The following is a 13,437-nucleotide window of genomic DNA, read 5'->3' as shown; positions in this document are numbered from 1 at the left end:
GCTCCTTCTGTTGTAATAGATTGTTCTGGTTGCTGGATCTAATCAATTAGCAGGAGATATGATAAACCATACTAAGCCAGTCTATTACATCAGAGTTTCCCAAGGCTTCCTGAAATTTCTACATTTCAGAGATGGCTTATAAAAAGACTTGACAGGATTATAAAGAATATAAACTCAAGGTGCATTTTCTAACTTTGAAAGTGTCTTGAACATTAAATTTAAAAAAGTTTAGTTGAAAATTTGGCAAAGTACACAAAGACTTTGTTTTGAAAGTGAAGATTACTTTTTAAAAGAGGTTCAAGACTACAACAATGGATCAAAGGTGAAACACAGTAACAGAATAGTATGAGGAAAGTCCATATTAATTATTTAAAGTCTCATTTGCTCTTTCAGCACATTAGGACATTTATCAATGAAACCTGGATAGAGCGATATGGCTATCCCCTCCATCATGAGACCATCATGTTGCTGTGGTTCTTCATTGTGTCCGTTTATGGTATAGGAGGACTGCTAGGGAGCCTATATTGTGGCTACCTTACTACAAAATATAGAAAGTAAGTATTTATTTTAATAGCTTGAAAATCAAGGCATGTGGGGAAAAATGTACTAGCAAAGCACATACAGTCAACTATTCTTGTTCAATGTAGTCTGACCATATATACTTATATTAAATTGCTATCATAGCCACCCAGGGTAAGTGGTAACCAGTCTTTCATTCAGTGTATTTAAACAGTAAGCTGATGGTGAAGTTTGGTCCCTTCTGAAGATGGGCTTACCAACACTCCATTTACTAGTGCCTTGTGGGGAAGTAACATGTGGTGCAATTTCCTCACATCATCCTCCAGTACTGAATTTCCAAGATCTACAAATCCAGAAACAGAAGCCATGCATATTCATTCAAACACAGGTTTCCTGGGAACTGTTACAATCAGTTTCCACACTTGGACCAGCCTGAATTCAACTTTTGAGAGATGTAGCTTAAACACTCAAGGGTAAACCTGAAACATTAAAATGCTTCCTTAAAAAGTCAGATTTCCAAAGTATATTCATTCTGGAGTGAATGTTGTATTAAAGAATTATTAGTACCTATTCTAATGAAAACCTGAAACTGAACAGAAAAGAAAGTTAACTTTACCTATAGTTCTGTATAAGAGACTGCTCCATTGTTAGTAATGTCCTCTATTAAAAGTCTGTCCCAAAGTAACTCCACCATAGATGGAGAAAGGATTCCTCATGCATCTGGTGTGTTCTCAGTATCTTGTGTGTAACACCAATAATATCATTTGCAGAGAAATTGGCAAACAGATCTACTGGTGTGTTCCACTTAAAGATCTGCTCCGCCATCCTCTGATCCAGAGGCCCCTCATATGGGTCTCAACCATCTTAGCCTGACTGCAATTGTTCTTTCGTGCCAGGTAAATGCCCCCAAGAAGTTTCTTGTGAGACACTGCATAATCCCACATTTGAAGGCCTCCTGACACTAGAAGCAAGATCCTGCTTCTTTCCACTTGTTTATGTCAACCTTGGTAGCCTAGCTGCCTGAATCAGAATCAACTTTTAGGTATAAGGTCTCTGTACGTTCTTAATGCATACAAGATCACATTCATCTCAAGAGCAGTTATGTGTAGCAACTGGTCTTGGAGATACCAACAACTTTGAGTGAAAAGCGAATCCACACAGGCTCCTTTCACAAGTGCACCCAGAGATATAATCTGAATCAGATGAATCTGCAAGATTCACTCTTTCCAAGAATGCTGAACGTCTCTGGATAGTAATCCAGCCAGTGTGTTTCTGAAACTACTAGTTACCCAGATGCAAAAGTCTATGTGATTCAAGTCTGAGACATCAGGGTCCACTGAGGTGACATGCCATGGTCACCACTTACTGCAGCCATCCGGCCTAAAATTTACAACATAGTCTTTACTGAAGCCTCTCCTCTCTTTCTGCCAGATCCACAAGTGCCTTAGATCCTCTACTGTGGCAGGAATGCCTCATCATAAAGTCGTGTCTACAGTTGGCTCCCACAGAATCAAATTGTTTTTGTATAACAAGCTGGTACTTTGGATATTGCACCATGAATTTAGTGACTTCAATACCCCAACAGTAACCCCAATGCTTGTACCCTCAACATATTGTCCTTGATCAACCTGTTGTTCGAGTACGACTACACATGAACTCCCATCCTACAGAAATACTGACACATGCTAAGCATTTATAAATGCACATGCTGCCAAGGTACAGTCATAAAGTAAAAGTTCTTGGATTCTGAAAGTGAAGAATCATTTAATTTCTCCTGGAAATACCCAATTTGGGTATCCATTTAAACCATGCCACAAAGGAACAGTAATTGCTGTACCATACCTACAGTTAACATATTTAAGACGTTATGTGGTGCTTGTATGTTGGATAAGTAACAGCAAATACATCAAAAACAGTACAAGAGATACTCACTTCATACCACTCTCTCATGTTTTTACAGAAAGAAGTGTCAGATTGTCACTAACCTGATCATGTTAGTAGCTTCACTTTTCATGGCCTTCTGTAAGATGGCCAAGTCCTTTGAGATGATTCTGATTGGGCGCTTCCTCTATGGCATTGGTACAGGTATGACCTCTGTATACATGAAAAGGGAGTCTCTTTGTTGTCCCAGTACAGTCTCCTTTCATTATTATTATTCTTTTAGAATTATTTTATGTTACCCAACAAGTATACATGGCATGTCACAGAAGACACTGAAACATAATAGCTGGTCAAAGGTGCAGGGGGTGGAAATGAGTAGTGGGAAGAGCTTGGGATAAGACAGCTAACATTTTCCTCAATTTAATGGCCATCTCTCTTCTTTCCTGTCCAAGGTTTCTCTCTCACTATACATCCTCAGTACGTAGGAGAGATTTCACCCAAGAAGCTGCGTGGATTTTCAAACTCCACTCTTGCTGTTTTTCTGACACTAGGAAAAGTCTCAGGGCAGATTTTTGGACTAAGGTAAAACAAAATCATCTACCACCTTTCTATGCAGCAGCAGAAGCTGGTCTTAAGTCTTTTAAAAAAAGAAGCCACCCTCTAAAATCCTCAATAAGTGCTCTCATCTCCAAAATTAAATGTTTTATCTTAAACCAGTAGACAGTATTTGACCAAATCTGAGAGTTCCATGTTTAAGACATTGGACACAGAAAAATACAAGTAATTAATCATAATCTGAATTTTTTTTTCTTCTATAGCCTTGCTACCAACTGGCTTACCTTAAAACTTCCTGAGGCTTATTTGAAATATCATGGTGAGATCTAGCACATGGGACCACATTTTAGATGTGTAGCATATTAGAAAGTTATTCAGTTCAAAATTAGCATCACAATCTCATGAATTTCCTAAAGTTCACTGTGAGACCTAATGTATCATTAGAAAGTTTTCCAAAGTGCTGCTGAGTTTCACAAAATTTGCCAGACTGTTGACTCAGGTTACCCGGCTGCAATGCACTCACCACTGAAATTTGGCCCATTTTCTGACTCTCTATTTAGCATTAGTTATATTAACATTCAATAACTTTTTCTGGTTTGATCATGACTGCACCTTTACATGTACTCTCCAGAGAGCTCTTAGGAAGTGAATCGTTGTGGCCATTGTTGTTGGCTTCTACCGGTCTCACAGCATTGATTCAGCTGATTATGCTCCCATTCTTTCCCGATTCCCCATCCTACCTTCTGATACAGAAGGGTAATGAGGATGCCTTCATGAAAGGTAAAGTACTTACTCCGCTCATTTCAGTAAATCATCTAATTTGTTGGAGTGTTAGCAATTGAAAGCAAGAAGAATAGAGCCCAGGACTCGTACTACCTGAATAAAACTGCACTCTTAATGTTCATTTTCATTAAATAAAAATTTTAAAATTGTTACATTTGTCAACTCAATGTTAGTGTGATATGACATACTTACAGCCCCGCAGACAAAACTCTTCTAGTTATCTATAGAATAAGCACCATCTGGGCAACAAGAGTAGACTTCCATACATTGCCCCGACAACATACACCAAATCATGATGTGATGAAAACAACTCTAAGGACGGGAGACTAATTAAGTCTCTGTGATTCAGACAGGCTAAAAGGATTTGTTAATAAAAGAATGATGGAGATGAACTGGTAGATTAAACTATTTCGTTTTTTCTCCTGCACAGCCATTAAGCAACTCTGGGGTGAAGGAGATCATCAAACAGAGATTGAGGACATACTGAAGGAAAAGGCTGCAACAAAAAGCACCAAAACCTTGCGTGTCCTGGAACTATTTAAAGAACGATCCTTGCGCTGGCAATTGTACATTTTGCTCACCGTCATGACCACCTTGCAGCTTAGTGGCGTCAATGCAGTTGAGTGTTTTCCCTGTGTAAAAACTCAGAGTCATTGTTAGGTAGCATTAAAAAAAGGCCTAGTTATTTGTTGCACTATTATATTCCATGACGCATGTTATGCAGAAAGTCATATTAGATGATCATAATAGTCCCTTCTGGTCTTAAAAATCTGAGAATCTTGGTCCTCTTCTTCCTGAAGAATGGACCCCTGGTTGTTGCCATTACAATTCTGCTCTGATTTTTCTAGTATGGAATCCTGAATGCATTAGCAAGTTTGCAAATATAGATAATACCTCTCCATGAAGGTCTCTGGTGCCAGCTCCACCAAAGAGCCAGCATAGGCCACTCGCTCAGACAGGAGGGATCCTCCCCAGAATTGCTAACAAGCTCCAGTATTAGGGGCAGATATTCAATGCCAAATTCTAGGGTCAGTCTCCACCAATAAAGGAGATGGACAAAGACACACCATTGTTGCATCACATTCTATGTCAAAACACTGCTGACCCATTCCCCTGAGGTCCATAGGTTGGAGTCTGCTGGGGAGGTCAGAGGTACTGAAGGCTAGAATCTGAAAACAGAGACAAGGATGAAGCTTTTCATTCAGGTACATGAAGATCTAAGAATATGTAATTCTCCAGAAGCAGCAAGAGGGACTATGCATCCAATGAAGTGGGCTGTAGCCCATGAAAGCTTATGCTCTAATAAATTAGTTAGTCTCTAAAGGTGCCACAAGTACTCCTGTTCTTTTTGTGGATCCAAACTAACACGGCTGCTACTCTGAAGCCAAAATTATCAGTGTGCGAAGCTAGAAAGCTGTGGTTGTAGAGACAGGAATGGATAGAGCAGACAGAACTTCACTTGTACAAGGAACTTGTGACATGCTTGTGACACTATCACACGTACAGTGAGAACTAGATGGCACCAAAATGCTTTGCCAGTGAGCAGACAGCCCACCCATCAGTAAATTTGCTTTATATTAGAATATTTTTTGTCGATTTCTGCCTCACGTCTGAAGCGTTTCACAGCCTGCCTCCAAGATGATTGTTCACACTATTTTCTCTCTGCCTTTTTCAGATCTATTTCTACTCTTTTGAAGTGTTCCGTACAGCCAGGTTTGAAGAAGATCTCATCCCCTACATATCACTAGGAGTTGGGACGTGTGAATGCCTATCGTCTATAGTGTGTGTAAGTCTCACCAAACTGGAGTTTGTAGGAAAAAAGGAATGTGTTTAGAGATAGCAATTTTTTTTTTAATGTGTGGCTTTGGCAGAGGGGAGCTAGGGGAGAGACTCACTCCGTTGTGTAAACTAATCAAGAAATTTCCTCCTACCTCTAAATCACAAGAAGCTGTGAAAGACAGCCTTTCTCCCCAATTAACTTTGTATTGCTGAATGTCTTTATAATCATTTTTACTGTGTGAAATGAGTTTCACATCATGCTTTAAGCAATCGTGATTTTGTACGGATAACTGCTTTGTGGATAGATAGGAAGAATAAAGGACACAGTTCCAGTGGCCTCTAAAAGAGCAAAATAGTGGATTACGTGAAGCCATGTGAAATTTTGGATTGATACAAAATTGTGCAGTTTGACACAGATCTGCATGCAACAAAGAAATGTATGTCATTTGCCAAGAAGCTGGTGCATGTCCGATCACTGCCATTCTGGCTAAAAAGAGGTCATCACCTGCAGGGAATGGCTATCAATTGACTGTACACTATCCCTATTCAGGTTTCAGAGTAGCAGCCGTGTTAGTCTGTATTCGCAAAAAGAAAAGGAGTACTTGTGGCACCTTAGAGACTAACAAATTTATTAGAGCATAAGCTTTCGTGAGCTACAGCTCACTTCATCGGATGCATTTGGTGGCATCCGATGAAGTAAGCTGTAGCTCACGAAAGCTTATGCTTTAATAAATTTGTTAGTCTCTAAGGTGCCACAAGTACTCCTTTTCTTTATCCCTATTCAGGGACAGAAAAAGTTATCAGCTCCCGCAATGGAGGAGACTGAAGTCCATGAACTATTTTATCCCATCAATTAAGGAATTGCAGTGGAGGCTCTGGGAGATATAAGCCTTTCACGAACACCTACTTTCTGGGGTAGGCCTCAGGTTTGAACTACCTATGTGTTCAGCAGGTACTTGTTGAAGGTGGAAGGGTAAGGAAGAAGAGAAGAGAGGCTAGTCCTATAGGAAAAGCGGAAGAGTCAAGGGAGACTACACCAAATATGAGCCCCAGGAGGATACAGGATGAGTTGAAGAGGATTATAAGGGAAAATAGGAATGGAAAGAACTTGCAGCCAGAGGGAACAGGGGAGAGACTGGAGAATAGCACTGTCACCAGGAAAAGGCAGGTCTATGTGATAGGGGACTCTTTATTGAGAAGAATAGACAGGCCTGTAACTAGAGCTGATCCAGAGAATAGAAGGGTGTGCTGTCTTCCGGGTGCTAAGATACGGGATGTAGACCTGAGGTTAAAAAGGATCCTAAAGGGAGTGGGAAAGAATCCCCTAATTATCCTTCATGTGGGAACAAATGATACGGCTAGATTCTCGCTGGAAAGTATTAAGGGAGACTACGCTAGGCTGGGGAAGACGCTTAAGGAAATTGAGGCTCAGGTGATCTTTAGTGGGATCCTTCCTGTTCCTAGAGAAGGGCAACAAAGGTGTGACAAGATTATGACTGTCAACAGATGGCTTAGGCAGTGGTGCTATAAGGAGGGCTTTGGGATGTATGGCCACGGGGAGGCATTCACAGACAGAGTACAGTTCTCTTGGGATGGACTTCATCTGAGTAGGGAAGGAAATAGACTTCTAGGGTCGAGGCTGGCACAACTGATAAAGAGAGCTTTAAACTAGGAATTAGGGGGAGATGGTTGGGAGATGTCCAGGTAATCTCCACGCCAGATTTTAGCATTGAGAGGGAAGACGACGAAGTAAGAAAGGATATAGCCATGGGTAGGAGAATGTATACAAGGAGCGAGGGTGGTGTGGATACTAGTCTAATAGGTTATACTGGCTGTAGAATGACTGTGCCTAATAGGGTACAAAATGTGAGCGAGGCCAAACAGTAAAAATTAAGATGTTTGTACACCAATGCGAGGAGTCTAGGTAACAAAATGGAGGAACTAGAGCTACTGGTGCAGGAAGTGAAACCAGATATTATAGGGATAACAGAAACATGGTGGAATAGTAGTCATGACTGGACTACAGGTATTGAAGGGTATGTGCTGTTTAGGAAAGACAGAAACAAAGGTAAAGGTGGTGGAGTAGCATTGTATATCAATGATGAGGTAGAATGTAAAGAAATAAGAAGCGATGCAATGGATAAGACAGAGTCCGTCTGGGCAAAAATTACATGAGGGAAGATAACTAGTAAAGCCTCTCCTACGATAGTGCTTGGGGTGTGCTATAGACCTCCAGGATCTAATTTGGATAGAGCCCTTTTTAATGTTTTTAATAAAGTAAATACTAATGGAAACTGCGTGATCATGGGAGACTAACTTCCCAGATATAGACTGGAGAACCAGTGCTAGTAATAATAATAGGGCTCAGATTTTCCTAGATGCGATAGCTGATGGATTCCTTCATCAAGTAGTTGCTGAACCGACTAGAGGGGATGCCATTTTAGATTTAATTTTGGTGAGTAGCGAAGACCTCATAGAAGAAATGGTTGTAGGGGACAATCTTGGCTCAAGTGATCATGAGCTAATTCAGTTCAAACTAAATGGAAGGATTAACAAAAATAAATCTGCAACTAGAGTTTTTGATTTCAAAAGGGCTGACTTTCAAAAATTAAGGAAATTAGTTAGGGAAGTGGATTGGACTGAAGAACTTATGGATCTAAAGGTAGAGGAGGCCTGGGATTACTTTAAATCAAAGCTGCAGAAGCTATTGGAAGCCTGTATCCCAAGAAAGGGGAAAAAATTCATAGGAAGGAGTTGTAGACCAAGCTGGATGAGCAAGCATCTTAGAGAGGTGATTAAGAAGAAGCAGAAAGCATACAGGGAGTGGAAGATGGGAGGGATGAGCAAGGAAAGCTACCTCATTGAGGTCAGAACATGTAGGGATAAAGTGAGACAGGCTAAAAGTCGAGTAGAGTTGGACCTTGCAAAGGGAATTAAAACCAACAGTAAAAGGTTCTATAGCCATATAAATAAGAAGAAAACTAAGAAAGAAGAAGTGGGGCCGCTAAACAGAGGATGGAGTGGAGGTTAAAGATAATCTAGGCATGGCCCAATATCTAAACAAATACTTTGCCTCAGTCTTTAATAAGGCTAAAGAGGATCTTAGGGATAATGGTAGCATGACAAATGGGAATGAGGATATGGAGGTAGATATTACCATATCTGAGGTAGAAGCGAAACTGAAACAGCTTAATGGGACTAAATCGGGGGGCCCAGATAATCTTCATCCAAGAATATTAAAGGAATTGGCACCTGAAATTGCAAGCCCATTAGCAAGAATTTTTAATGAATCTGTAAACTCAGGAGTAGTACCGAATGATTGGAGAATTGCTAATATAGTTCCTATTTTTAAGAAAGGAAAAAAAAGTGATCCGGGTAACTACAGGCCAGTTAGTTTGACATCTGTAGTATGCAAGGTCCTGGAAAAAATTTTGAAGGAGAAATTAGTTAAGGACATTGAAGTCAATGGTAAATGGGACAAAATACAACATGGTTTTACAAAAGGTAGATCGTGCCAAACCAACCTGATCTCCTTTTTTGAAAAAGTAACAGATTTTTTAGATAAAGGAAATGCAGTGGATCTAATTTACCTAGATTTCAGTAAGGCATTTGATACCATGCCACATGGGGAATTATTAGTTAAATTGGAGAAGATGGGGATCAATATGAACATCAAAAGGTGGATAAGGAATTGGTTAAAGGGGAGACTGCAACGGGTCCTACTGAAAGGCAAACTGTCAGCTTGGAGGGAGGTTACCAGTGGAGTTCCTCGGGGATCGGTTTTGGGACCAATCTTATTTAATCTTTTTATTACTGACCTTGGCACAAAAAGTGGGAGTGTGCTAATAAAGTTTGCAGATGATACAAAGCTGGGAGGTATTGCCAATTCAGAGAAGGATCGGGATATTATACAGGAGGATCTGGATGACCTTGTAAACTGGAGTAATAGTAATAGGATGAAATTTAATAGTGAGAAGTGTAAGGTTATGCATTTAGGGATTAATAACAAGAATTTTAGTTATAAGTTGGGGACGCATCAATTAGAAGTAACAGAAGAGGAGAAGGACCTTGGAGTATTGGTTGATCCTAGGATGACTATGAGCTGTCAATGTGATATGGCTGTGAAAAAAGCTAATGCGGTTTTGGGATGCATCAGGAGAGGCATTTCCAGTAGGGATAAGGAGGTTTTAGTACCATTATAAAAGGCACTGGTGAGACCTCACCTAGAATACTGTGTGCAGTTCTGGTCTCCCATGTTTAAAAAGGATGAATTCAAACTGGAGCAGGTACAGAGAAGGGCTACTAGGATGATCCGAGGAATGGAAAACTTGTCTTATGAAAGGAGACTTAAGGAGCTTGGCTTGTTTAGCCTAACTAAAAGAAGGTTGAGGGGAGAAATGATTGCTCTCTATAAATATATCAGAGGGATAAATACAGGAGAGGGAGAGGAATTATTTCAGCTCAGCACCAATGTGGACACAAGAACAAATGGGTATAAACTGGCCACCAGGAAGTTTAGACTTGAAATCAAACGAAGGTTTCTAACCATCAGAGGAGTGAAGTTTTGGAATAGCCCTCCAAGGGAAGCAGTGGGGGCAAAAGATCTATCTGGTTTTAAGATTCTACTCGATAAGTTTATGGAGGAGATGATATGATGGGATAATGGGATTTTGGTAAGTAATTGATCTTTAAGTATTCAGGGTAAATAGGACTAATCCCCTGAGATGGGATATTAGATGGATGGGATCTGAGTTACCCAGGAAAGAATTTTCTGTAGTATCTGGCTGGTGAATCTTGCCCATATGCTCAGGGTTTAGCTGATTGCCATATTTGGGGTCGGGAAGGAATTTTCCTCCAGGGCAGATTGGAGAGGCCCTGGAGGTTTTTCGCCTTCCTCTGTACCATGGGGCATGGTTGACTTGAGGGAGGCTTCTCTGCTCCTTGAAGTTTTTAAACCATGATTTAAGGACTTCAATAGCTCAGACATAGGTGAGGTTTTTCATAGGAGTGGGTGGGTGAGATTCTGTGGCCTGTGCTGTGCAGGAGGTCGGACTAGATGATCAGAATGGTCCCTTCTGACCTTAGTATCTATGAATCTATGTGTTGACTTACAATAATTATTCCTGTAATTAGGGTAGATATGTATATAGCTCATGTCTGCACACTCTGCATTCTTGCCTAAAAAGGGATTATCTCTAGACATCCAGGGATCAAGACTGATGTACAGCGATGAAAGTAAAATATACCTCTTTCCCATGGTTTTAAAGAAATATTAAAATAGAAAAATATTTCTGAATAAGTCAATAGGAGATGCTGAAGTAAAGCAGAATCAGTCCAACCATACTGTATAAATTAATCTTTCTAGTCTAAACGTACAGTCCCCAGTACAAATGATAAACTGAAATATCAGTGAAATTCAGCTGATGTTTAGAGAGTCTCATCTGTTTGTATTAACTGAATAAGACTTCTGAGAAGAATGTTAGGAGTATGGGAAGTAATCCGTTCATTTGGAGTTGGAATTAACCATATAGGTAATGTTGTGTTTTCTGTTTTCCAGAGCTCCCTTATTGAGCGATTTGGCAGGAGGATGCTGTTGTGCGGAGGATATGTACTAATGATTTTCGTGTTAACACTCCTCACAATGACTCTCTCCCTGCAGGTAAGGAGATTTCCTAATTGGGACTTTTCCAGCATCAACACCCATTTCTGATCTTTCCTCCTAGGCAAGATTTTTTGCAAAAGAATAACCACCAAAGTGAACTTCATTCACCATGGTGGAAAGCAGGAAGCAGGGCTGGATTTCCAATTAGGCATAGAGGCACATGCCTAGGGGCGCTGGTGTTCTAGGAGAACCTAAACGTTAAAAGTGGGGCACTGTGAGCCACCACTGGGCAGGGCGGTTGCTGAAGGTGCTGGGAGCGTCCTAGCCCCCCTTTCCAATCTCAGCCACCCCACTGCCCAAGCTGGGGAAGTAGAGGGAGGGGTGTGGCTGGTGCCTCATTCACTTGCATAGGCAGAGCTGGAGCGTGGCTACCACATTGGGTTGCGGGAGGGACAGAAAAACACCCAGGGACCGCTTGCTGGGGGGAGAGGTACAGTCCCCCACTTGAGTCTTGCCTGGAGGGGGTGGGCTGTGCCCTGTTTGGGCTGGGAGCGCCATGTGTGGCAGAGGGAGGGGTGCTGAAGATGCTGAGCCTAGGGGCGCATAAGGTGTAAATCTGGCCCTGGCAGGGAGCATTCTATTCTACCATGTTGTTACAGAGTCTGCTCTCACTTTGCTTTCTCACTCTAGCATCAATTGTTTTGGATGCATTACTTCAGCGTCACTTTGATCTTCTTGTTCGTTATCTGCTATGGAATTGGACCATGTGAGTATCCTCCACTTTAGATGATGGTGAGGAGGGGAACTTTGCACCATGCCATTCGAGTGCATCAGAACTGGTGGGTAAAGAATGGAACACCACTGTACCACCTCTAGAGAGCAGCAAGGGAAGGAGGTTTAGCTATCTGAATACATTAACAAAAGGAGACAATGTGTATATAAATGGAAAAAGTGGACATGAGCACCTCAAGTTTTACTGCTGATCTTTTACTGGCTCTTAACTCAGAATGTAGTATCCTCCTCCCGCAGAAAATCTGAGAATCAATCCCAGAGGAATAACCCCAAAGTACTCTGCTACTAACACAGTTCCCCCAACAGAACATTGATAAGTACATATTTAGTGATCACCTCCTTTGTTAAACTGTGCACTACAGTCTAGCAGATTAAGAGGCTAATGTATACAAAGTTTAAAAATCTGTTTTTTTCTCCCTCATGCCTCACAGCAGAAAGGGACGCTATATGCATCTCACAGAATAATGGGATATTTAATCATTTCAATTTGAAATTAACAAACTCAAGACTTTACATCACAATTTCCGTCTATTTAGCTGAGTTAAGGCAGGGACCCTGTCAGAGTCCAATCAGTACAGTTTCAAAATTCAGGACAGCTAGCTATAATAATAAATACATAGCTGTTATATAGTACTTGTCATCCATAAATCTCAAAGCATTATACAAAGGAGGTGAATATAATTTGTCCCCATTTTACAGATAAAGAAACTTGAGGCACAGGGAAGTAAACCGACTTTCTGAGTTCACCCAGCAAGTCAGTGGCAGAGGGTACATCTGCACTGCAGTCAAAAGGTATGACTGCAACATGTGTAGATATACCCAAGCTAGTTTTGAACTACTTAGTTGGCGGGGGGGGGGGGGGCAGGGAGGAGCGCTGTGAAGCCGTGGCAGCAGCATGGACTGTACAAGTCTGGGTATGTACTTGAATGGCTAGCCTATGCTACCACCTGTGCTGTCACAGCAACATTGCGATTGTCATTCAAGCTAGCTAGATTAAAGCTGGCTCGGGTGCATCTACACATGCTGCAGATTCACTCCTGATTGCAGTGTTACCCTGCACATACCCTGAGTTCCAAGTCCCAGTCTAGTCCTCTGTCCACTAGCCCACACCTTCCTACAAGGCAAACCGACTCTTCCCTGAGTTTTTGCACACTGTCTGCAGCATTGCCACTGCCAAGGTTCTGGGATTGGGAATCAAGTTCTTTTGTTGTAATAGAAGTCACTAACCACATAGATCACTGGGACAGACTTACTATCATTTTCTACTAGGCATTGTCAGTGTGAGGTTCTTTGCAGAAGCAGCTGAATTAAAGTTACTAAAGAAACATCCTCTTTTCCAGCTGGAGCCACTGGAGCCATAATCACTGAAATCTTCAGCCAGTCATTCAGACCATCAGCCTTTCTGATTAATGGATGCATCAGCTGGGTGTGGCTCTTTGTCCTTGGAATGATTTTTCCCTACATTGTGGTAAGTGATTCTGTGACCCAGCCTCTTTGGGATGACATCTGGCTGAGGGCACAGGAGT

The 13,437-nt window shown here is 41.3% G+C and overlaps 1 protein-coding gene across 1 annotated transcript in view; it reads left to right on the top strand.

The window, feature by feature from the left end:
- The window catches only part of LOC119843696 (solute carrier family 2, facilitated glucose transporter member 11-like), a 30,731-nt gene that overhangs the window by 7,891 nt on the left and 9,403 nt on the right, over nt 1-13,437 (top strand). Inside the window, exons 3-11 of the mRNA XM_038373431.2 lie at nt 394-554; nt 2,480-2,604; nt 2,853-2,982; nt 3,587-3,735; nt 4,169-4,356; nt 5,414-5,524; nt 11,075-11,176; nt 11,810-11,885; nt 13,252-13,379. Coding sequence (XP_038229359.1) covers nt 394-554; nt 2,480-2,604; nt 2,853-2,982; nt 3,587-3,735; nt 4,169-4,356; nt 5,414-5,524; nt 11,075-11,176; nt 11,810-11,885; nt 13,252-13,379 — 1,170 coding nt within the window. The remainder of the gene's footprint in view (nt 1-393; nt 555-2,479; nt 2,605-2,852; nt 2,983-3,586; nt 3,736-4,168; nt 4,357-5,413; nt 5,525-11,074; nt 11,177-11,809; nt 11,886-13,251; nt 13,380-13,437) is intronic.

This window comes from Dermochelys coriacea, chromosome 15 (assembly GCF_009764565.3).
Source record: "Dermochelys coriacea isolate rDerCor1 chromosome 15, rDerCor1.pri.v4, whole genome shotgun sequence".
In the NCBI taxonomy this organism is placed as follows: domain Eukaryota; kingdom Metazoa; phylum Chordata; order Testudines; family Dermochelyidae; genus Dermochelys; species Dermochelys coriacea.
The sequence above is the reverse complement of the archived record's forward strand: the minus strand, read 5'-3'. Positions and strand labels throughout refer to the sequence as shown.